This window comes from Cetorhinus maximus, chromosome X, assembly GCF_964194155.1.
Source record: "Cetorhinus maximus chromosome X, sCetMax3.hap1.1, whole genome shotgun sequence".
Classification (NCBI taxonomy): domain Eukaryota; kingdom Metazoa; phylum Chordata; class Chondrichthyes; order Lamniformes; family Cetorhinidae; genus Cetorhinus; species Cetorhinus maximus.
Window position 1 is genome coordinate 5149544 of NC_135917.1, and position 26112 is coordinate 5175655.

Genomic DNA, 26112 nt, shown 5'->3' on the forward strand with positions numbered 1-26112 from the left:
TGTGAGGGAGGAGGGTGTTTGATGTGAGGGAGGAGGGTGGTTGATGTGAGGGAGGGTGGTTGATGTGAGGGAGGAGGTTGGTTGATGTGAGGGAGGGTGGTTGATGTGAGGGAGGAGGGTTGAAGTGAGGGAGGGTGGTTGATGTGAGGGAGGAGGGTGGTTGATGTGAGGGAGGGTAGTTGATGTGAGGGAGGAGGGTGGTTGATGTGAGGGAGGAGGGTGGTTGATGTGAGGGAGCAGGGATTAGACGCTGTACCAGCAATAAGTCAATAAGAAAGGATGGGCTATGGAAAGGCCATTCAGCCCATTAAACCTGCTCCTTCCACAGGCTTTGAACCTCAGTGGAAAGGAGCCCCTGCCCTCAGGAAAAAAAGAGGAAAACTCCAGTGAAAAATAAAGTATTTGTTTTAAACAATCAGAACTGAGCAGCAGGTTAAGTGTTTCTCTGCAAGTCATGGCAAACATTCGTGATCAGAATTCAACTGTAACTCAAGCCAGCTGCGAATGGCAGCCTGGAGACAAAAGGTCCAATTATGTGCTGGATGGATCAGAAACTAGCGCAATTGTTGAAAATCCTATCTGTCGCTGCTGCAGCATTCGCAAGCATTGGAGGCTGTATAATTGTGTAACCCATAAACTCCAATGTCTGCTCACTGCTTCATGTCATAATATTCCGTAATGAAATCTGGAAATGCCTGGGTGTGCAATGTGCATTTAAGGAATTAGTTTAGTTTAAGGAAGAACCTTTCTCATTCTATGACTAAAATTCTGGAGAAGCTCTATTTTTCTTAAATAATGAAAGAAGACGCTCTTATTCTAAAGGTGAACTGTCAGTAAACTGGGGCATAGCAATATTATATTTCATGACTAAAAGTTGGAATGTAAAAATCCAGAGTGTTTTACGATGTTTACGCATTGAGAGTGAGGGGGAGGAGAGAAGAGGGAGGACAGAGATGGGAAAACAACCTGAGTGTTTCGGGGATAGTTCCCTCGATCCACAAGGACCTCCGGCTTCTATTTATACATCTCCACATAAAAATCAGCTTCGACTCAGCCAGCCTTCCAACCATGTCGGCTACTGCCTGTGCTTTCGAATTGGTTCTTGTAGCCATTTCACTTCAATCCTCGCAGCTGGTATTTAAAGTCGGAGATGGCAGAGTGCAGATTGGATCTCAGCAAGCAACAGAATGGCAGCCCTAGTCGTACCCTTCTTCTGGTCCAAAGGCCACGAGGTCTTTCTAAGAGAGCCTCAGAACGCCCGTTACCTCGTCCTTTGTAAGTCTTCACATTTCAGGAGCAAATTTTGAGCTTGGAATGAAAGCAAGACTCGAGTTTCTTAAACATCTATTTTCATACTGAGGCTGCAGCGCATAACCAGAAAAGAGTGTAGCTTGGAAAGCAGGGGCATGAGCCCGTGGTTGACTATATTGATCAGAGGAATGTCCTTCATTCCACATTAGAAACTGCACATTTTAACACCATAAACACAGTTAGCCCTCACAACAATGGGGCCGGGTTGATTTAAAAATCCTAATTGCACTCTAAGAATGTTGGACTGTGATTGGAAACAAAATCAGTCCCCCACGTCAATAATATACCCATTATTTTGATTAGACCTTCTCCATGTGCTGTTCTGGATCTCTTTCAGTCTATATCTATGTTCCCATCACCTTCATGGAATGGTTACAGCAGAGAAGGTGACCATTCGGCATGTTGTGTCCGTGCTGGCCCTCCGTAAGAGAGACTCAGCTGATCCCACTCTGCCATCTTTTGTCCTGTAGCCCTGTAAATCTTTTCGGGTAATTATCCAATCCCCTCTCGAATGCCTCGATTGAACCTGCCTCCACCACACTCTCAGGCAGTGCATTCCAGACCCTAACCATTCACTCCGTTAAAAAATTTCCTCATGACACCTTTGGTTCTTTTGCCAATCACCTTAAATCAGTGTCCCCTGGTAATCGATCCTTCCACCAATGGAAACAGTTTCTCTCTATCGACTCTGTCCAGACCCCTCGTGATTTTGAACACCTCTCAACCTCCTCATCTCCAAGGAGAACAGCCCCAGCTTCTCCAGTCTAGCCTCATAACTGAGGTTCCACATGCCTGGATCGGTTCACAGAATTAGAGAATCTTTACAGTGCAGAAGCAGGCCACTCGGCCCATCGAGTCTGCGCTGGCTCTCTGAAAGAGCATTCTACCTAGTCCCACTCCCCTGCCTTATCCCCGTAACCTTGTGCATTCTCTCTTTTCAGGTAGCAATCCAATTCCGTTTTGAATACCTCAGTCGAACCTGCCTCCACCACCCTCTCAGGAAGTTTGTCCCAGGCTCCAACCACCCTCTGGGTGAAAACTTTTTTCCTCCCATCACATTTACCCCTTCTGCCAATTATTTTGAATCTGTGCCCTCTAGTTCTTGATGTTCTCTTGAGTGGGAAGTTACTCACTATTTACCCTGTCTATACCCCTGAAGATCTTGAATACCTCTATCAAGTCTCCTCTCAGCCTTCTTTTCTCCAAAGAAAACAGCCCCAACCTCTCCAATCTATCCTCGTAGCTACAGTTCTTTATCCCTGGGATCATTCTTGTGAATCTCCTCTGTACTCTCTCCAATGTCTTCACATCCTTTCTCAAGTATGGCGCCCAGAACTGGACGCAGTTCCACATGAGGCCTAACTAGTGTCATATACAAGTTCAACATGACCTCCTTACTCTTGTACTCAATGCCCCTATTAATAAAGCCTAAGATACTATATGCTTTATTAACTGCTCTCTCAACATGCCCTGCCATCTTCAATGACTGATGTACATATACACCGAGGTCCCTCTGTTCCTGCACCTCCTTTAGAGTTTCTCCCTTTATTTTATACTGTCTCACCATATTCTCCCTGCCAAAATGAATCACCTCACACTCCTCTGCATTGAACCTCATCTGCCACTTGTCTGCCCAATCCACCAACATGTCTATGTCCTTTTGAAGTTCAAGGCCATCTCCAGCACAGTTGACAATCTTCGCAATATCTGCAAATTTTGAAATCATGCCCTGAACACCACAGTCTAGGTCATTGATATATATCAGGAAGAGCAAGGGTCCCTCTCTAAAGCTTTCACGTCCTTCCACTCTGGGCAGTATCTTTGAATTGATTGGAACCTGTCCTTTTGGCACACACGTGTTTTGTAAAGGCAAAATGAAGCTGGGTGAGATTGGAGTGGGGAGTGCCAACCTGTTTCCTTTATTTCTACATCATAATGTGCGACAGTATATATCTATAGGGGATGAATTTGTCAATTGGGAGAGAACAATAATATTTTCAATGCAAAGCCATCCAGTATCCAAAAGGATTAAATCTATTAGTTACAGCAATAATATATTCAATTCAAATTCTCACGCCATATTTCATCGACACTTCTCTGAATATGAGCCAGTGATGAAGACTGTTTGTGCTTCAAATACCTCATTCTAGCTCTGTCTCGTACGACAGCATTGGGTCATGGAGTCATTTATGGCACAGAAGGAGGCTGTTTGGCCCATTGATTCCATGCTAGCTCGCCGCAGAGCAGTCAAGTTAGTCCCACTCCCTCGCCTGATCCCTGCAGCCCGGCAAGTTTATTTGCTTCAAATGTCCATCCAATTTCCTTTGGAAATCACTGACTGCTTGCACATCCACCACCCTTGTGGGCACTGAGTTCCAGGTCCTCCCATCAGAATTGTGATCAGAATAAGTGCACTCAATGCCGTGCCTAATTAGCGACATCGGAATCTTTATTGGTCTTGACAGCAACAAGGCTCAAAAGCCTTCTTTCAGTCCTTAGCAAAGCAACAACTTGCATTTATATAGCACCTTCAACGCAGCAAAGTTTCCCAAAGCACAACACAGGAGCGCAATCGGACAAAATTTGACGTTGGGCCACACTAAGGAGGGATTAGACCAGGTGGCCAAGAGGTTAGACAGAGTTAGACAGAGGAGCATCTGAAAGGAGGTGAGAGAGGAAGGGATGTGAAGGCTTAGGGAGGGAATGCTGGAGCTTAGGGCGAGGCAGCTGAAGGAACGACCACCTACGGTGAGGTGCGGGAAATCAGGGGTGCACAGAAGGCCGGAGTCAGAGGGACGCAGGGGGTCTCGGAGGGTCATAGACACAGCACGTTTCAAGGTATGTGGCATTCCCACAGCAGTCAGCCTACACAGTTTGTGGGGATATGCCAAAGAGTTTGGGAAGCTTTGTTGCATGCGCAACCTTGACTGGTTTCTGTATGGATGTGAATACAGTGCTGCTCAGAGTAGGGCAACAATAGTCATCGAACCTTAAAGGAAAATAAATCTCAAGCAAGCGTCGGGTGTCTGCTGCTGCTGCCTGTCTGACTGTCCTTGTTTTTACCTGGTGCCCTGTCTGTCAAGATGTCTTCACATGAAGTGATCCAATCAACCGTACAGACATAAACATTGAAGTAACCACACAATGAATATAAACGTTAAAAATATGAATGTATACTCCAGATCAAATGAGCAAGATACAGGAAAATAGGACACTGGAGGAATAGGATATCGACAATTAATGATCAAAAACGTAATTTGTAATGTCAGTGCCAAAAGCCTAGAACTAATATTTTTTTAAACATACAAATTCTTAGACAAAGCACGTACATACATTTAACATATGCTGACCATGTTGGAATATGCCAGTGACTGAGGTGCCATGTGCTTGCTCAGACTGAAGCCCCAGGCTGTTAAATAAGTTAATTAAGGTGATTCACCAAACAGCTTGAACACCTGACTTTGAAGCCTGAACATCCTTTCTTCAGCTGTTCCAGACAGTTTCCATTTCAAAGTGCACTTCTCCAGTTGAGAATGGTTGCAGGCCCAGTTGGGGAGGTGTTTAGCAGGTGCTGACACAGAGCAAGAGCAGAGCAAGGCAATTCTTTAGACAGTTTTTCATCTCCCCCCACCCCCGAAAGTTCAAGGGCTGCTTTCTCCATCGCACCTGCCCCCCAACTCCTTGAGCACTAACATGGAACTGCATTCCAGGGGTCTGCCAAGCCACCGCTTTCCCCTTGTGATGAGCACTTTGCAAAGAAGAGTTGAACATCCGATGTCCCTGGGCTGGAATGCAAGTTAATAATGGGGCAGAACATTGGTTAAATAATTAGTGATATGTAATTTAGTAGGAAATCCTTTGTACTGGATTTATCAAAGTGATTTTAAAATTGAAACACTCAAGTAGAACAGACAGTCTCTGGGTTCCTTTCATGCTAACTTTGCCAACAGTGTGTTACAAACAATCCCCATCAGTTCCATTGTTTGAACTAAACTGGTATTTGATCCCTCTGTTAATGTGGGAACTTGGGATGGCTTTGGTTAAAGGAAAAATCCAGTCTAACAATGTTGTATTTCTCATTTCACATTAAAAATGCCCTGTCCCAGTGGCTACACATCTTGGTCAATACAGTTTTGCGCTATGCTGTGCGTATTGGTCTATCAAAACCGAAGCCAGTTTCTCGGTCTTTCACCAGTACCTGACTGCTTCTGGCACTGACTCCTACTAACTGTTCCAGCTGAGCCCAGTAATGCCCCATAGACCATCAGACCCTGAGCTGAATGCTCCACGCTCAAGAATCCACTACCAGAATTTCTGCAGCTTCTGAACATTATCAGCTTACCCTCGCTTTCTCCTCAGCCTGTCCATCAGAACCTTGAGGCATTTTCCCATTACCCTCACCCTTCAATCCTCAAATAATCCCAAACTCTCTTGCCCAAGCTCTCACCTGCGTGATGTCCCACTAAAGCCGTCTATGTCCTCGCCCAACTCATGGTGGCCCAGGGACTGAGTTCACCCTCAGTTTTTAATCCACCCCCCAACCCCCACCTCCCAACCTGAGTAATCTTCTGCAGGAAATGTCTCAACCTAGGCCCTTCCAACTCCTCTGGCTCAGGATTGCTGCTGGTGTCACACTCTCCACTCTCTCTCTCTCTTTAACCACCAGAGACCGATCTCCCAGCCAATATGCCTCTCTTCCAAAACAACCCCAGCTTGCTATTTCACTTCAAAAACATCCCTCTTGCAAGATGCCTCTGGTTCTCACCCCCACCAGCCCATTCCCCCAACCGTAATCCCTTTTGCTCCCCTTGCTGGGTGTCCACCTACCCCCGCTCCGATTGGTCTTTTTATAAGGGACACTACACAAATATAAGTTATTTCCTCGTATCTGTTAATGGCGGCTGCTGACGTTGATTGGAGCTGAGGTCTGTGCTGATCCCATCCTTGCTGTGGGATTAACATTTACATCTGTTATCTCTCGGAAGGACTACCCTGGGTCCGTGCAGCCACAACACCTACAGCTCTTAACTTAAATTGTCCATTTTGCCAGTCAACCCGAGGCTACTCTGAACGTCATATTGGGGCTTGCTCTGAAGAAGCCCTTGACAAGAGAACCGAGCAGAGTGGCAGCGCCAACCAGAGCGGGCACTGGTCGTCAGAATGTGGAGCAGAGGTTCAGTAACCCGGCACTGTATCTACTAGGGAGGGCTGGCACGGGCTCTCATCTCAGCAATAACGCCAGGTGCAATTTGGAGAATAGATCCAAAGGCTGGCAGGTTAGAAGTGTAACAAGACAGCTTTCAAAGGATTTAAGAAACTCAGTGTTCTCTATCTCCACAGCCCCCCTCCCCCCAACCCCAACACCACGCTAAGCTAATAAGCTAGTCTCACAGTATTTGAGGTGGGCTCTGAATACCTTGTGATAGTTTCCTATTCTCAGCCAATTGCTGCAAAGATTGGGTGATGCGAAAAGGGACGGTTAGTGAATGTGCTGCTGCTCTTTTCTCCCTCCACATGAGAATTCCCTGCTCCAACAAGCACGTTATGCGGAAGTACACCTCTCGTCCATCAAAATATGTAGGGGTGGGAGGGGGGGGAAAGACAGGGAAAGTCTACATTGCATAAGAAGGAAAGGTGTCCCATTGGTTACTTGCACACGTTGACCCACTCGCTGACCCTGCATTCGTCACATAGCACGTAGCAACACCAGTGGAACCGGCAGTGGCACTGTTCACTTCGACTCTGTTTGAGGATGTTGTGCCCTCTCCCACAGCACAGGCTGTCACAGTTATCCATCCCTTGGCTCGTTTTACTGCAGACCCGTCCCCGTGTGCCTGGCGAGTCTGTGCCCAGGTCCTTCTCGCAGAAATCAGGTGATTTCTCAAAGTACACCATGTCCTTGTAAATCCTCCTCCTGTTTGGCTTCAGGCTGAACTGGCCTGTGTTTTTATTGTGTGTTTTGATGAGCACCGCGTTCTGGAATCGCTCCTTTAACACAGCCCCGACCCGTCGAAAATCAGGGGTCACCTGCCAGCAGGTTTTAAACTGGCAACTGCCAGAGGTGCCATGACATTTACACTTGCGCTTCATGTTGTCAATCACTGCCTGAAATTTAGAAGAAAAGCAATCAAACAGGAATACCATAGGAAGGACTGGAGCAATGAACAGACCTTCTAACCCCTCTCCAGCACCATCTTAACACAACAGGCAGATCAAAATTGATTGCAGATGATCAAAGTGATATTAATGATCTGATAAGACCTCAGTTCACAGGTTTTAACCTATCCCTTCCAATACTGGATGCCCCTTGGATATACTTATGACATACTTATACATCTCTGGTGGTCGTGCTCCTACTTAGCTTGAGGGGGCGTTGGGGGAGAAAAGAAAGACCTGAGTTTAAATAACGCGCCCCTCATGCCCCCAGGATGACCTAAAGTACTATCCAGCCAATGAAGTACTTTTGGAAGTGTAGTTACTGTTGTAATATAGGAAACGCAGCACCAATTTGCGCATAGCAAGCTCCCACAAACAGCAACATGATAATGACCAGATAATCTGTGTTTGTGATGTTAATTGAAGGATAAATATTGGCCAGGACACCGGGGAGAACTCCCCTGCTCTTCATCGAAATAGTGCCATGGGCTCCCTTGCTTCCAAATAAAAAAGAAAAATGGCAAAAACGCTGGGAAGATGGAACAGAAAACCAAATGCTGGACAGACGCAGCAGGTTCATCTGCATCGATAATGGAAACAGGCAGGGTAAGCTCTGGGGTTCTGGTTTTGCCTTTTCGCTGTGTTTGTGGTAACAGGTTCAGAATTGGTTGCAGCACTGCCCGTGGAACGGCTAAGAACAAGAAGCATTTTACTTACAGCCTTGGCCAGCGATTTCAATGGACTGGGGACATTACAGTGTTACCAACATCAAGTGGTTAATATATCACTGGCAGATCTGTGACATTACTCACATTGGGTCCTATCACCTTATGATTTATGTCCATTCTCATTCTGTCATTGTGATTTCTCTGTGCGACTTTACCTTGTGTCACCGCGTGTGCTTGTGTGCGTGTGCTTGTGTGTGTGTGCGTGTATGTGCGTGTGCATGTGTGCGTGTGCGTGCATGTGTGTGCACGTGAGTGTGTGCGTGTGCACGTGTGCATGAGTGTGTGCATGTGTGTGCGTGCGTGTGTGTGCGTGTGCATGTGTGTGTGTGTGCACGTGTGCATGAGTGTATGCGTGTGTGTGCGTGTGTGTGTTTCACTTTCAGCCGATATGCGTTTTGGTCATGATATTTGTATCTTATGATAATTTATTTGTATTTATCTGCAGCAATTTGTGTGAACATGTAGATTTACCTGGATGATGTATGTGGGGAAGCTTTATATGTGTTGAACGATATTTGCCAAGAAGAGTCTGAAGAGGAGTCATATTGTACTCGAAAGGTTAACTCTGTTTCATCTCCACAGATACTGCCAGACCTGCTGAGTTTTTCCAGCGCGTTGTTTTGATTTGCCAAGACTAATGTTTGTTTACAGTTGTGCTAGAGATTTTTTTTTGAGTGTTTGTTTGTTTTTTTAGTCAATAAGTGAACTTGCTTTTCTCAAATGATTGTGGTTTTTAATGGGATGCTTTGCTGATTGAACTCAATGTAAAAAATGGCCTGTTTCCACTTGTGTAACATCACTTAACTTCATCCCTTCCTCAGCTCATCTGCTGCTGAAACCCTCATTCGTGCCTTTGTTACCTGTAGCCTTGATTCGTCCAACGCACTCCTGCTGAACCTCCCATCTTCCACCCTGCCTGTATCTAGCTACTGCTAGGTCCTGTTCACCCATCGCCCCTGCGCTCGCTGAGCTACATTGGCTCCCGGGCCAGCAGCCACTCAATTTTAAAATTCTCCTCCTTGTTTTCAGATCCCGCCATGTCCTCCCCCCTCCACCCCAACTCTCTAATCTCCTCCTGCACCCAATTTTAATCGCTCCACTATTGGTGGCCGTGCTTACAGCTGTCAAGGACTTAAGCTCTGAAATTCCCTCCCTATGCCTCTCCACCTCATTTCCCCTCCTTTAAGACACTCCGTAAAACCTACCTCTTTCCGTTTGAATTGTTGAGAAGATTGAGAGGTGATCCTATTGAAACATATAACATCCTGAGGGGACTCGACAAGGTGGATACTGAGAAGATGTTTCCCCTTGTGGGAGAGACTAGAACTAGGGGACACAGTTTAAAAATAAGGGGTCTCCCGTCTAAGACGGAGATGAGGAGAATTCTTTTCTCTCAGAGGGTCAGGGGTCGTTTGAACTCTCTTCTCCAGAGAGCGGCGGAGGCAGGGTCAATGAATATTTTTAAGGCAGAGGTAGATAGATTCTTGACAAACGAGAGAGTGAAAGGCTATCGGGGGTAGGCGGAATGTGGGGTTGAGGTTACAATCAAATCGGCCATGATCTTATTGAATGATGGAGCAGGCTTGAGGGGCCAAGTCGCCTCCTCTCACTCCTAATTCGTATGTTCACAAAAAATACATATCGCAAGAAGAGGCAGAGATCAGATGGAAGGGAAATTGTGACATAGGATAGGCTGTAAGTGGCCAAGAATGATTACAGACAAATCACCCTCAGCAGATGCAAGGGGGCAGTGACTGCAGGTTAGAGAAGAGTTGCTGGTACAGGATCTGTGATGGAGGGAGGTGGGGGGGTGGCATTAGAAGCTGAGTCAGTGGTGAAGGTGGAGACTGAGGGTGGGATAGGGCCTGAGCATCAGAAAAGAGGTGGCTAATGATGGAAAAGTCAGGCTTGGAACCAGAGCAGGGACAAAGACACAAGTGGGGTAAAGTGGAGTGCAATGGAAAAAATGAAATTAATGGCAGAATATTCAATGAAAACTAGACGAAAAACATAGCTTACTGAGAGCAAAATAGGCGGAAAATCCAAAATGTTTGAAAAGCCAGCAAAATGTTAAGATTTGAAAGAAGTAAAAATTAACAAAGGAAAGAATCAGACACCACTCACAGGAGAGAGTTCGACAGGGGCTGTGAGAACAGATCAACAGGCTCCCAGGCTCTGAGGGTAAGTCAGGACTTACATTGAAACTCCTGTTCTAGTGCTGCCTCCCAGCGTCACAGTAAAACAGGTAAGCAAGACCGTCTTAAAGTGAGAATCCTCATAGGAAATGTTTACATGGCAGTTTGCAATGGGATGTGCCACCCCTGTACTGGTTTTGGCATATTATAGAAAGATACAATGGATAATGGGGATGGTGAAGTAATAACAAATAACGGGAAGACTGTGGCATACTGGTAATACCGCCAGATGAGTAATTCAGAGGCCCCAGCAAATGCTCTAGGGACATGGGTTCAAATCCCACCATGATGACCAGTGGAAATTAAATTCAATTAATAAATCTGGAATTAATGATGACCATGAAACCATCATCAATTGTCATAAAAACCCATCTGGTTCACCAATGCCCTTAGGGAAGGAAATCTGCTGTCCTTACCCAGTCTGGCCTACATGTGACCCCAGACACACAGCAATGTGGTTGACTCTTAACTACCCTCTGAAATGGCCAAGCAAGCCACTCAGTTCAAGGGCAATTAGGGATGGGTGACAAATGCTCGTCTTGGTAGCGACACCCAAATTCCATGAAAGAATTTTCCAAAAGATGTTTGGAGCTAAATAGCCTCATGTGCTGTGATTTCTATAATTTTGTATTATTGAATACTATCCAGTAAAATTACAGAAATGCACCATCAATTCTCAATTCATAGTACACTTTGAATGATCTGTAAGTCACCTGAAAACCCTTGAATAGTTAAAGAGAGGCCTATTATCAGATATTGGAGGGCTATCTTTTTGTGCTGAAGGATTTAACAAAGGAAGTTATGAAGGGAAATCTTTTCTTAAGAAAGCTGGATGTGATTTTCCTGTTACATTGAGGGACACGTGATAGTTAAAACATTATGTGTGTACACCCAGGCCCTATTGAATCATACCTCTGTGGTGCCAGTTTAGATGAGTGTGGCAAGTTTGTTGGGCTATTTATTCCATCGCATGGTGTGGTATTACCATAGGCCACCCCCTTCTGTTCAGTTAAGGAATTAATGTCACAAGAGTCAAGCGAAACAATGTCAGAAAGAGTTTGAGCACTTTTTTTGGAGTTTACTGATCAACTCTCTGTACACATTTAAAATGGATTGTTTTAGTAGTTAAAGAAAAGGTACACTGTGCATAGAATAAAGGAAACGGTGAAATCAGTCAGAGGCTGCAGTATGGATTCCAGTCAGATATGACCCAAGACACAGAAAGCTTTGAGTGAATCTGTACTACTATGCTCAGGTGTGTGGTAAAGGGGTGTGCCATGTGCCCTCGTTCAGGTGCCCTATGCCAGCAGGACAACTGTAAGGAGGAAGCAAGTAATAAAAATCAGACAGCCCCTTCCAACAATTTGCAAATTTGAGCCAATGAAGCAATCAAGATCCTGCAGTTTCCCCTCGGGTTGTGGAAGACATCAAGTGAGCCAATGGATGCCAGCCACATGGTGCCGCGGGCGTGACTACACCCCAATGCCAAGATGTGACTATTCCAACTTTTCACTGTATTGCTACAGCATGCCCAGTTTAATGTACACTCGTGGGTATTTTAATGTGCTTTCACAATAACATAGATGTATAAATTGTTGTTTGGTAGCACAGAACTTGAGTATTGCTGTAAAAAGAGACATGTCAAAGCTTTTCATCTTGCACTCATCAGAACACTTAGCAGGAATATTTTGGTATTCCTGTGGTGTATCCTGATGAGTGAAAGGTGAAAAGATTCGACATGTCTCTTTTTCAGCAATACTCAATGTATAAACTGTTGAAGATCAATATTGATCTTTGCCATGTTAGATCTGTGGAAATAGTTCTGGTATCGAAGGAATCTACCGTTCTATCTGCATATATTATACAGAATCACTCATTTCAATACTCCTGCGAAATGAGTTTTGTGTGTGTGTGTGTGTGTGTTTGTGGGTGGGGGGGTGGTGTGTGGACAGGTGGGGGAGTGGTGTGTAGGTGGGTGGGTGGGGGGTGGTGTGTGGGTGGGTGGGGTGGTGGTATGCGGGTGGGTGGGGGATGATGTTGGGGGTGGGTGGGGTGGTGGTGTTGGGGGTGGGTGTGTGGGTGGGTGGGGTGGTGGTGTGTGGGTGGGTGGGGATGATGTTGGGGGTGAGTGGGTGGGGTGGTGGTGTTGGGGGTGGGTGTGTGGGTGGGTGGGGTGGTGGTGTGTGGGTGGGTGGGGGGGTGGTGTGTGAGTGGGTGGGGATGATGTTGGGGGTGGGTGGGTGGGGTGGTGGTGTTGGGGGTGGGTGTGTGGGTGGGTGGGGGGGTGGTGTGTGGGTGGGTGGGTGGGTGGGGTGGTGGTGTTGGGGGTGGCTGGGTGGGGGGGTGGTGTGTGTATGTGGGTGGGGGGTGGTGTGTGTGTGGGTGGGGGGTGGTGTGTGTGTGGGTGGTGTGGGGGGTGGTGTGTGTGTGTGGGTGGGGGGGTGGTGTGTGTGTGTGTGGGTGGGGGGGTGGTGTGTGTGTGGGAGGGGTGGGGGGGTGGTGTGTGTGTGTGTGGGTGGGGTGGGGGGGTGGTGTGTGTGTGTGTGTGTGGGTGGGGGGGTGGTGTGTGTGTGTGTGGGTGGGGGGGGTGGTGTGTGTGTGGGTGGGTGGGGGGGTGGTGTGTGTGTGGGTGGGTGGGGGGGTGGTGTGTGTGTGGGTGGGGGAGGGGTGGTGTGTGTGTGGGTGGGTGGGTGGGGGGGTGGTGTGTGTGTGTGTGTGGGTGGGTGGGGGGGTGGTGTGTGTGTGGGTGGTGTGGGGGGTGGTGTGTGTGTGTGGGTGGGGGGGTGGTGTGTGTGTGTGTGGGTGGGGGGGGTGGTGTGTGTGTGGGAGGGGTGGGGGGGTGGTGTGTGTGTGTGTGGGTGGGGTGGGGGGGTGGTGTGTGTGTGTGTGTGTGGGTGGGGGGGTGGTGTGTGTGTGTGTGGGTGGGGGGGGTGGTGTGTGTGTGGGTGGGTGGGGGGGTGGTGTGTGTGTGGGTGGGTGGGGGGGTGGTGTGTGTGTGGGTGGGGGAGGGGTGGTGTGTGTGTGGGTGGGTGGGTGGGGGGGTGGTGTGTGTGTGTGTGGGTGGGTGGGGGGGTGGTGTGTGTGTGTGTGGGTGGGTGGGGGGGTGGTGTGTGTGTGGGTGGGTGGGGGGGTGGTGTGTGTGTGGGTGGGGGAGGGGTGGTGTGTGTGTGGGTGGGTGGGGGGGGTGGTGTGTGTGTGGGTGGGTGGGGGGGTAGGGTGGTGGTGTTGGGGGTGGGTGTGGGGGTGATGTTAGGGGTGGGTGGGGGGGGTGGTGTGTGTGTGGGTGGGTGGGGGGGTGGTGGTGTTGGGTGGAGGCAGGTGGGATTTAATTTGGAAGAAGCTGCTTCGGTTGGTGTGCGTGAATTGACTGAAAATCAAAGTCCCACAACCTTTTTTAAAAACCTGGACTCATCCCACTCATTCAGGTTGTATATATCTTTGCCCTTTACTCTTGGGAACAGGATTGCTTGCTGCCGGCTTTATTGCCCAAAGTATAATTCGGGGACATTGAGTCAGTGAAGGTTGCAGCTATATCAGTATTGTACTCACAGCTGCAACAAGTCTACACTCACCTGTTCCTGGCCATCAGCATTGTACTCCCAGCCAGAGTAACTGTGTTGCTGATGCTACAATTTCCTCAGATCTTTGTTTCTGATTTTAATAAAAAGCTCCAACAGCAAGGAAAAGAATCGTCTCCCAATCGATAGGCACTTTAGCGCCGCTAACACACACTTTAGCGCCGTCAACATACAACTTAGCGCCGTTAAGCCACTTGGTTAGCGCAAAGTGCACAGTATTAAAGAGTCATAGAGTTATACAGCACAGAAACAGGCCCTTTGGCCCATCGTGTCCATGCTGGCCATCAAACACCTATCTATTCTAATCCCATTTTCCAGCACTTGGCTTGTAGCCCTGTATTCTAAGGCATTTCGAGTGCTCATCTAAATACTTCTTAATTGTTGTGAGGGTTCCTGCCTTAGAGGTGTCAGCTGTGGCTCAGTCCATAGCACCCTCGCCTTTGAATCAGAGGGTTGTGGGTTCATGTCCCACTCCCGGAAAATCAAGAACTGTGATTGTACTCGAAAGAGTTGCAATCTGTGACTGTTGATAACTCGAAAGAGTTTCCTGCCTTGATCACTCCCTCAGGCAGGAGGTGGGGGTAAACAGGTCCGTTACTCTATTGGGGATGAGTGGGATCTTGGTTCCTGTAGAACTGAGATACTCCCAAAATTCTCAGGCCTTTCGGCCAAAGAGAAGAACCTTTTACACCGACCTTCCTCTCCCAGAGGGGAATTCACAACAAGTACTGAAGCTCCGTTTCATAGACATGTGCTTGTGTCCTGGTCAAAATGTTGAGCACCAAACTTACGTTGACAGGCCAACGCACACACATTCACAATGACTGCTTACCTGCCTTCCCAGCTTGTTGTTGTGGAGTCTCATTCTCCCGTGGATGTCTCGGGACGTCTCCCTGGAGTCCAGGAAGTCCCTGGAAAACTTCTCCCCGAATTCGATGTCGTGGTTGCAGTCACCCCGCTCCCAGGAGTCCTGGATGCCAGGGAAACGCTCCTCGGGCTCAGGGATGGAGACAGGGAGACCCTGGGTCAGGGCCTCCACCCGGAGCTGGTGAAGCTTGAAGCGCAGGTTCTGGTCGTCTTCTCTCCGCTTCTGGTCGCAGCCGCAGCCCTTGAGCTTTCCCAGGCTGCAGGCGGTAGCCACCGAGTGGGTGACCCCTGCAGCCAGCAGCGAGAACATAAACGCGCTTTCCCGGAATCCTGGGCGGGGCACAAGAAGATGTGGGTTACCGAGCTGCCAATTCAGGCTCACAGAGTTAAAAGAGAACAGTCCAAACTGCAGAACAGCTCCTGGCAGAAGGAGAAGTGCAGATCTGGGACATCAGACTATTAGCAGCCTGCTTTTAACACGGTTCCAAAATTGCTAAATGCGGGAGGTTATGTGCGTGTGAGTTTATTACCGTACCTTAAAAAGGGTTAAGAACACAGACATCCCATCATTCATCCAGAATATTTACTCAGACGCCTGTTCTGAAACTCACCAAGGCTCCTTAGACAGCACCTTCCAAACCCACGACCACTACCACCTAGTCAAGGGCAGCAGACACATGGGAACACCACCACCTCCAAGCGACTCACCATCCTGACTTGGAAATATATCGGCCGTTCCTTCACTGTCGCTGGGCCAAAATCCTGGAACTCCCTCCCTAACAGCACTGTGGGTGTACCTACACCACATGGACTGCAGCGGTTCAAAAATTCTTTTGAATTATCAACAGTCACAGATTGCAACTCTTTCGAGTACAATCGCAGTTCTTGATTTTCCGGGAGTGGGACATGAACCCACAACCCTCTGATTCAAAGGCAAGGGTGCTATGAACTGAGCCACAGCTGACACCTCCGCAGTGGCTCAAGAAGGCAGCTCACCACCACCTTCTCAAGGGGCAATTAGGGATGGGCAATAAATGCTGGCCCAGCCAGCGACACCCTCATCCCGTGAATGAATAAAAAAATGTTACTTCCCTTTAAACACAACATTCCCAATAAAAATGCATTTACACAGGGATGAGAGGGGGCTACTCAATTCCATCTTGTGTGTCCACCGTGGTTCCATAACCCTTAACACTGGTGTGTTGCAGATCACTCAGGGAGTCCAGGTTACTGTGGTAACATGCACTTTTCCATGCATGTCATAGTCTGGAGCTGTGGATCGTGATGGGTGAGGCTCCAAAGTCCTTGACTGACCAGGAATCTCTCCTGCTCTTACTGCCTGCAGTTTATGTTGGTAAGATTTACAGGTTGATAATCAACCTGCTTGGTCATGTTATGAATGCACCTCCCTTGGCCATAAGGGCCTGGGGTAGGACTTGAACCTGGAGCTGCTAGTCTCTGAAGCAGGGACACTACCCACTGCGCCACAAGATTACACTTATCAAACAAAAATCCATTAATCTCAGTTTTGAAATTTTCAATTGACCCCACAGCCTCAACAGCTTTTTAAGGGGAGAGAGTTCCAGATTCCCTCTCCCCTCTGTGTGAAGAAGTGCTTCCTGACATCACCCCCTGAACAGCCGGGCTCAAATTTTAATGTTCCGCCCCCTTGTTCTGGGCTCCCCCCACCAGAGGAAATAGTTGCTCTCTACCGACCCCCTTTAATTCATTTAATAATCAAAAACACTTCAATGAGCTCACTGCATAATCTGCGATACTCAAGGGATGCAATCCTAGGCCATGCAACCTGTCCTTTATATTGGCCCCATTATAATTCTGTCTAATTCCTGTAAGGTATAGCCTGTATAATTCTGATGAATCTTCACGGTACAGTATATAGCAGTCCATGTGGTGTAGGTACACCCACAGTGCTGTTAGGGAGGAGTTCCAGGATTTTGACCCAGCGACAGTGAAGGAACGGCGATATATTTCCAAGTCAGGATGATGGGTGACTTGGAGGGGAACTTCCAGGTGGTGGTGTTCCCATCTATCTGCTGCCCTTGTCCTTCTAGGTGGTAGTGGTCATGGATTTGGAAGGTGCTGTCTAAGGAGCCTTGGTGAGTATATCCTGATATACTGAGGGGCAGAGCCCAGAGTGAATGCAGAACTCCAGATGCAGCCTAACTGGAGCATTATGTAACCAGGGCTTCCACCATGTAAGGGCCAACAATCGGTTCATCTTTCTGATTCTTTTTTGCATCTTTTGAATTTTTCTTTAGTTCCTCAGGCCCTTGAGCTTCCTAACCCTCCACAGTTCCTCACTTCCCCCCACTTAGAAAATGCCCTGACCCCTCCCCCCACTTCAACACCCCACAACTTAAATCCAAAGTGGGTCACCTCACACTTGCCCCACACTGAACTTCATCTGCCACAGTTTGGCCCAGTCACTTAATCCAGCCAATGCGTCTTTGCAAAAGGCAACCTTTTTTTAAATGTTCATTCACAGGATGTGGGCATCGTTGGCTCGGCCAGCATTTATTGCCCATCCCTAATTGCCCTTGTCCAGGGGGGCTATTTTAAGAGTTAACCACATTGCTGTGGGTCTGGCCAGACCAGGGGAGGAGAGCAGATTTCCTTCCCTAAAGTGCCTTGGGGAGCTCGAAGCAGCTGCCTGAACTGGCTACGATTAGCTGTAAGGTTCCCTGATTAAACTGGCAGCGGATGGATCATGAAGGATGAACATCCACTTGGTTTGAGTTCACTGCAGACGTTTCTGTGGGCGGAACCATTCATTTCTCCCCTTCTCAATGCCCAGTATAGAAACTGGATTGGCTGGCTTGGTGCCTGGAGGTTACGGGCACACAGGTCCACCGCTCTTTTATTTCCTGAAACTGCATGACAAGGTAGCGCCATGTACACAGCTTGGAGATACTGCTTCGGGGAGCTGGTCCCCGTTAACCGGTTGGGAATGGTACCACCATCGGGGTTTTGAACCAGAGGGGAGAGCACAGAATCAACTTCTCAGGGTTTATAGGATCAGGAGATAGCAAACATTCTGGGATGCTTCTAGTTATTCACACAGAAGAATGCACTTTACAGCCAATGGAGCACTTTTCAAAGTGTAGTCCCTGTTGTGATGTAGCCAATTTGTGCACAGCAAGCTCCCACAAACAGCAATGTGATCATGACCCAGATAATGTGTTTTTTTCTTTCTCTCTCTCTCTCTCTTTCTCTGATGTTGATTGGCCAGGACTCTCCAGAATATCCCTTCCCATCCAGCTGAGTGTTCAGGTGCCTGGTCACGACGCTGCTTTAAGGTCCCACTCCAATTTGTAGGCTCAAGCATGTGCCATGATCACCTGTACAAACAGCTTTCCAAATCCATCGCCTGTCAGTTTGGCACAGCCCATTGAAATCCAAGTGTGCAGTGATCAAAGCACAAAACCTCATCATCAAATGCAATGTATCTTTTCTGTTTATACCGAGTCCAATTCTATAGCTCATTAACGAGCAGCATCGCCATTCATCAGTTACACATTTTGATGCAGGGATGCTCATTCAGTCAGACAATGGAAACAAATGCTGACTTGTCATAATTGAGCGCTGAGGAGGTGACCCTCAGGTATACTCGGGCTGGTGCTGCTGGAGGGGTGGGTGAGTTCATGTCTAAACCAGTGGTGAGTGAGGGAGTTCTCCCTCACATGCCCAGTGTAAAAGATAGCAGGTTAGCAGCAAAGTCTAATTAAAACTTGGGGGCGAGGGGGGTGCGGGGACACACACTCTAATTTCGGGGACACTACCACAGTAAACAATGCAGCAGGAGTCTCAGTAGCTTCCAACCAGTGAGGGCTTGACTCTGATCTCAGTGTGTGGGTTGTCAACCTGGAGACGGATGAGGGCCAGAAACTCACCTCAAACAGGGATAGAAATGTGGTCATGGACCTTACTCTTTAAAAATACCATCCCCCACCAAACCTAGTGTCAGGAGTGTGTGTGTGTGTGTGTGTGACTGTGTGTGTGTATGAGTGTGAGTGTGCGAGTGAGTGTATGAGTGAGTGTGTCTGAGTGAGTGTGTGTGCAAATGAGTGTGTGTGTGTGTGCGTGAGTATGCGTGTGTGTGACCATGTGTGTGTGAGTTGTGTGTGAGTGAATATGTGTGAGTGTGTGAGCGTGTGTGACTGTGTGTGTGTGTGTGTGTGTGTGAGTGAGTGTGAATGAGAGTGTGTGACTGTGTGTGAGTGAGAGTGTGTGAGTGTGTATGCGTGTGTGTGAGTGAGAGTGTGTGACTGTGTGTGTGCGTGAGTGTGATTGAGTGTGTGTGAGTGAGAGTGTGTGACTGTGTATGTGTGTGTGTGAGTGTGACTGTGTGTGAGTGAGAGTGTGTGACTGTGTGTGTGTGTGTGTGAATGTGTGTGTGTGTGTGTGTGTGTGAGTGAGAGTGTGTGTGAGAGAGTGTGTGTGAGTGAGAGTGTGTGTGACTGTGTGTGTGACTGTGTATGTGAGTGAGAGTGTGTGTGAGTGAGAGTGTGTGTGTGACTGTGTGTGAGTGAGAGTGTGTGTGAGTGAGAGTGTGTGTGAGTGAGTGTGTGTGTGTGTGAGTGAGTGTGTGTGAGTGAGTGTGTCTCGAGTCCCATACCTCTGCTCAGGATGAGGGTTTCCTGCAGGATCTTTCCACCGTTCTCCAGGGTCGAGCAGTTCCACCTCTGGTCCCAGAGTTGGTGCTGACACTCGTGGATGGCGATCTGTATACCCTGGACCGCAGCGGCCGTCACATCGGGGCTCCTGACGCACAGTCCCAGTTGACGCCTGCTTAGACCTGGCAGGGTCAGGCACACCGTGTTGGCTGTCAGGATCGGGTCTACCGGGATCTTCAGTCCCAAGATCTCATTCCCGGCGACACTAAGGCAGAGAGGCAAATAATGCGGAATGAAATTAGCATCCCCAGTTACAAAACATGTCGAGTCCCAGTGCGAGAAGGTAGGTTTAATAATAAAACAATTTTAATTGAGGGGCGTGAACACTTCACTCGGAATCGTTTTCGTATCCTTACCCGCAGCCTGTGAGTGAGAGGGTGATGAGCAAAGAGAGATGCCCGGAGATTCTTGGAGCTGCCATGGTACGGGAGAGATTGGCAGGATCCCTAAGAGCGAAGCGCTCAAGCTCGGTGTGACCGCCAGAGGAACAGGGTCACTTCCAGCCCGTTCACAGTGTCAGCTTTCATCGCCTCCTGCTCCTCTCTGTGCCGCTAGGTTTCAGGATTCCTTTTCAAACGCTCAGTCGCACAGAGGAGGAGAGAAATCCCCAACTCAGTTCAAAGACACATTGTACCGAGATAGACCCAGGCAGTATTCATTTGCCAGATCGCTGAGGCTTTCTATCTGTCACTCTCTACCTCCCTCTATCTTTGTGTCGTATTTCAAGCTTCCTGATTCACACCCTTTGCTCTGTGCCCCCTCCCTCTGTCTGTCTCTCTCTCTCATCCCCACCCCCGCCACGTACCTCCTGCCTTGTTCTCTCTCCCCCTCTCTTTCCCTCCTTCTCTCTATTTCTCTCCCTCCCTCTTCCTCGCTCTCTCTCTAACCCCTAGCTCCCTCTCCTCTCGTTTCCTTCCCCCCCCCTCCTCTCTCTCTCTTGGGCGAAAGTGGATCAAACAAGTTCGCTGTTTGAAACTGAAGACTTTGATCATTGCCCCGCGAATCATAAATGCTCAAAGTGGGACCTTTGAAAATTAAACCTCACTGGTAGCCGAGGCAAAGTGGTGCTGGTGGGGGTTTTGTGTGTGTGTGTGTGTGTGAAGAGGTGCATTCCACCCCCTTCCTCCCCCCCTTTAAACTCTGCCTCTTCATCCTCGGGCGCATCACATCCTCTGTGTCTTTCTGTCTCATATTGACTAGTGGGTGCAGCCTCCAGTTAAATGCCAGGGGACAAGAGACAATCGGGGGGTCGAGGGGCGCTGTTAATGGGACCTTGTCCCTTCTCCAAACCCTTCGTCCCGTCCAAAATTCAACACGCTTATGACACACACACACACACACACACAGACAGACACACACACACAGACAGACACACACACACGCACACACAGACACACACACACAGACAGACAGACACACACACACAGACACACACAGACACACACACACAGACAGACACACACGCACACACAGACACACACACAGACAGACACACACACACACAGACACACACACACAGACACACACAGACAGACACAGACACACACATACACACACAGACAGACACACACACACACAGACACACACACAGAGACAGATACACACACATACAGACACAGACCCACAGTCACACACACACAGACAGAGACTCACAGTCACACACACACACAGACACACACACACACACACACAGTCACACACACACACACACACACAGACACAGACACACACAGACAGATACACACACACAGACACAGACCCACAGTCACACACACACACACACACAGACTCACAGTCACACACACACACACACACACAGACTCACAGTCACACACACACACACAGACACACACACACACACACACACAGACACACACACACAGTCACACACACACAGACACAAGTATATTGAAGTTTATCAATCGACCTTCAAGCCAACCACAGGTACAGCAATGTAATGCTTCACTTGACACCGCGCACGGTGTCGCTAAATATTTATAATTCAGAAACGGATCCAAGAATAGTTGATTTGAATTGTAAAAAGCGACAAGAAACATATCAAAAGGATAAATACCAAAAGCAAATTCAAGTCTCGAAGCGAGCTCTAGGCTTCAATATAACCCCTGCCCCCATTCTATTCCCTTTGTACAGATTCCATTATTTGGGTTATTTAGGGGGCAGGGGTGTTTCAAAACACACACAAAACACACACAGGACACCTATTGCTTTCTTTGACAGTCACCGCAAATTAAAGCAATTCATTGCTCGCCAAAGCCTTTGACATTTCTCCCGGAGACCTGACACCACACCGCACAAAATGCAGGTCCCTTGTTTTTATTTTACCGTGGCAGCCGAGAAGTCGGGAGTTAACAACTTAAAAGCTCGCCAAGGTCAGTGGGCCACAAGAGTGGCAAGTGGGGGGGTGGTGGTGGTGGAGTGAAGAGTATGTAACGGGCAAACAACAGCCCAGAGGACTTGAGAACGAGCTGTAAGGTAGAGCAGAATGTCCAGCTGCTTTGCTCCTGTCTCTGTCGACATCCACTCAAAGGTCTGGCACTCTCGGTCACGTTGTGTGGTGTATAAATCGCTTGGAAGCCGCCTCTCCACCCACCCCCCCCACCCCCCGAGCTGCTTCGGAAGGTCCTGCCGTCTCTCAGACCTGGGCAGAGGCGGAATGGCTCACACCAACCCCAGGGCTAACATTGTCCTCGGGCTAGTGCAACTTGGCACCAATTTAGTGAGCGGGAGAATCCGCAACTGGCGCAAGCGGAGGCTCCTTCTAAAGGTCCAGATTAAGACATCTCGCCTGTCAGAGGGGGAGGGGAGGGGGGGGGGGTAATAAAAAAACCTTTACTCTTGCTTGCTCTTGGGGCTACTTGATCCCGGGGTCCAAACCACAGACCACCTGAAATCCCTGAAGGCTTGTAGCTTTGGAGGGGGGGGCATTCTGATCACCAACTGGGTTAAAGTAGATATTTTAAACAGACATTGTTCTGAAGTGAACCGAGGACGTGGCTGCAAAGTTCTCTGTTGAAACTCGTGAACAGTCGAAATCTTCTTTTTAAGCATTGACTTCTTTATACGAATAAATCAGCTCCTTTGTATTTCTTCATCTCGGAACATTGCCAGCTCCATTGGGCTGGACCACAGACAAAGTTGGTCGGACTCTGCCCAACACCCTTTTTTTTTGTGGAGGGGGAGGCTGCTGGGTGTGGGGGAGACTGGTGGGTCGGGGGAAGGCTGGTGGGTGGGGAGGGGGAGGCTGGTGGGTGGGGGGGAGAGACTGGTGGGTGGGGAGGGGGAGGCTGGTGGGTGGAGGGGAGAGACTGGTGGGTGGGGGGGGGAGACTGGTGGGTGGGGAGGGGGAGGCTGGTGGGTGGGGGAGGGGAGACTGGTGGGTGGGGGAGGGGAGACTGGTGGGTGGGGAGGGGGAGGCTGGTGGGTGGAGGGGAGAGACTGGTGGGTGGGGGGGAGAGACTGGTGGGTGGGGGGGGGGAGGCTGGTGGGTGGGGAGGGGGAGGCTGGTGGGTGGGGGGGAGAGACTGGTGGGTGGGGAGGGGGAGGCTGGTGGGTGGGGGAGGGGAGGCTGGTGGGTGGGGAGGGGGAGGCTGGTGGGTGGGGGGGAGAGACTGGTGGGTGGGGAGGGGGAGGCTGGTGGGTGGGGGGGAGAGACTGGTGGGTGGGGGGGGAGACTGGTGGGTGGGGGGGGGAGGCTGGTGGGTGGGGGGGAGAGACTGGTGGGTGGGGAGGGGGAGGCTGGTGGGTGGGGGGGAGAGACTGGTGGGTGGGGAGGGGGAGGCTGGTGGGTGGGGGAGGGGAGACTGGTGGGTGGGGAAGGGGAGGCTGGTGGGGGGGGGGGAGAGACTGGTGGGTGGGGAGGGGGAGGCTGGTGGGTGGGGGGGAGAGACTGGTGGGTGGGGGGGGGGAGACTGGTGGGTGGGGAGGGGGAGGCTGGTGGGTGGGGGGGAGAGACTGGTGGGTGGGGGGGGGGAGACTGGTGGGTGGGGAGGGGGAGGCTGGTGGGTGGGGGGGAGAGACTGGTGGGTGGGGAGGGGGAGGCTGGTGGGTGGGGGAGGGGAGACTGGTGGGTGGGGAGGGGGAGGCTGGTGGGTGGGGGGGAGAGACTGGTGGGTGGGGGGGGAGACTGGTGGGTGGGGGGGGGGAGGCTGGTGGGTGGGGGGGAGAGACTGGTGGGTGGGGGGGGGGAGACTGGTGGGTGGGGAGGGGGAGGCTGGTGGGTGGGGAGGGGGAGGCTGGTGGGTGGGGGGGAGAGACTGGTGGGTGGGGGAGGGGAGACTGGTGGGTGGGGGAGGGGAGACTGGTGGGTGGGGAGGGGGAGGCTGGTGGGTGGGGGAGGGGAGACTGGTGGGTGGGGAGGGGGAGGCTGGTGGGTGGGGGGGGGAGGCTGGTGGGTGGGGGGGAGAGACTGGTGGGTGGGGGGGGAGACTGGTGGGTGGGGAGGGGGAGGCTGGTGGGTGGGGGAGGGGAGACTGGTGGGTGGGGGAGGGGAGACTGGTGGGTGGGGGAAGGGGAGACTGGTGGGTGGGGGAGGGGAGACTGGTGGGTGGGGAGGGGGAGGCTGGTGGGTGGGGGAGGGGAGACTGGTGGGTGGGGGTGAGGCTGGTGGGTGGGGGAGGAGAGACTGGTGGGTGGGGAGGGGGAGGCTGGTGGGTGGGGGAGGGGAGACTGGTGGGTGGGGGTGAGGCTGGTGGGTGGGGGAGGGGAGACTGGTGGGTGGGGAGGGGGAGGCTGGTGGGTGGGGGAGGGGAGACTGGTGGGTGGGGAGGGGGAGGCTGGTGGGTGGGGGAGGGGAGACTGGTGGGTGGGGAGGGGGAGGCTGGTGGGTGGGGGAGGGGAGACTGGTGGGTGGGGAGGGGGAGGCTGGTGGGTGGGGGAGGGGAGACTGGTGGGTGGGGGTGAGGCTGGTGGGTGGGGGAGGAGAGACTGGTGGGTGGGTGGGTGGGGAGGGGGGGGGGGTGGAATGAGGGAGTGATGAGCAGACACAAGTGAGACCCGCCCCTCTATATTTAAGCCGGGTGCAGAACTGCGGATAGAGGCCACACAGCCCCCCACCCCCACCCCAAAGTCAGAGTTTCCCAGTCCAGGCGGCGGATCCGCTCCCTCTGGATCCCCGGCACCCTCTCCCGGCTGGGCTTTGATCCGTGCCCTCAGTCCCCTTCAGCTGGAGGCGGCTTTGACTCGGCCGAGCCTGAATGGTTTGGGAGGGCAGAGCAAGCACCAAAAGCCGGGGATCTGCCAGGACTAAAACAGGCGGGAGGGGGGTGGCTGCCTGTCCATGTTTATCATTGACCAGACCAACAGCGGCGCCCAGAGACGTGTCACTTTGAGCTGGTATCAATCCAGATGAAGAAACAGGCCCATCAAGTCTTCAAGTCTGAAGGAGTCAGGCAGACTCCAAACGTTAACTCAGTTCCTCTCTCTGCAGTTGCTGTCAGAGCCGCTGAGTTACCCCAGCATTTTCTGTTTGTTTTTTGTTTCACTGAGGTGCAGGATGATCACAAGGCTGGGGACACTCTGATGTGCAGTGAACAGGGGGAGCAGTAGTTTGGCCCTGGTGAGTGAGCCTGTCTTCCCAGTTTGCTGCTTCCTCTGAGCTGCTGGATCGAATTCCCAAGCAAACGGCTGAGGGAAAAGGTGAGATTGTGAAAGCGCCAAATCAATCGGGGCTGCTTCACAAGCCCAAACCTTTGGAGGTGAGGAAGCGAGTGTATCACACACACACACACACACACAAGTCACACTTTCACTCATTCACTGCTTCCCTCCTCGCCTCGCGGTCATCCCTAGGCTTCCAGTTGGAGGCTGGTCGGATGAGCTCTGGCTGCCGGGTTGTAAGGATACAGATTAAAGCGAGTAATCCCGAACCGAGCCAAAACTGTCCACAAACAGGCACTCTCCCCACCCACAGAGTCCACGAGGGAGAGATGGGGGAAGTTCACACTTGAGTATGTTCAAAGCAGAAATCCATAGACCCCTGGTTACTAATGACATCAAGGGGTAGTGGGGGAAATGGTGTACGGGATGTGGACTTCCCTGGCTATGCCAGCATTTATTGCCCATCCCTAATTGCCCCTTGAGAAGGTGGTGGTGAGCTGCCTTCTTGAGCCGCTGCAGTCCCTGTGGTGTAGGTACACCCACAGTGCTGTTAGGGAGGGAGTTCCAGGATTTTGACATGACCTGTTTGAGCGGCTGAACAAGCTCGAGGGGCCGAATAGCTTCCCTCTGTTCCAATGTTCATCCAAGGCCCTACTGAAGACCGAGTTACAGTGGAGAGTTGGGATGGAGTAACAGGGGTTATTCTGCATCTTTCACCCTCACCCAGTGCTTAAAACTGAGACTTGCGTCCCCAGTGACCGAGCCATACCTTAGGCGCGCTATACCGTAGACATGCTACACCTTAGACATGCTATACCTTAGACATGCTATACCGTAGACATGCTACACCTTAGACATGCTATACCTTAGACATGCTATACCGTAGACATGCTACACCTTAGACATGCTATACCGTAGACATGCTATACCGTAGACATGCTATAGTTATGGACACGCTATACCTTAG

General features: G+C 50.5%; 1 protein-coding gene across 1 annotated transcript; it reads right to left on the minus strand.

The window, feature by feature from the left end:
* Positions 1-5052: 5052 nt before the first annotated feature.
* Positions 5053-20334, minus strand: wnt10b (wingless-type MMTV integration site family, member 10b). Its single transcript, XM_078534398.1, has 4 exons — positions 19886-20334; positions 19472-19734; positions 14801-15165; positions 5053-7416 (listed from the first exon to the last, which is right to left on the minus strand). The coding sequence occupies exons 1-4, from the start codon at positions 19948-19950 to the stop codon at positions 6958-6960; spliced, it is 1152 nt and encodes a 383-aa protein (XP_078390524.1). The 5' UTR covers positions 19951-20334; the 3' UTR covers positions 5053-6957.
* Between the last annotated feature and the right edge of the window lie 5778 nt (positions 20335-26112).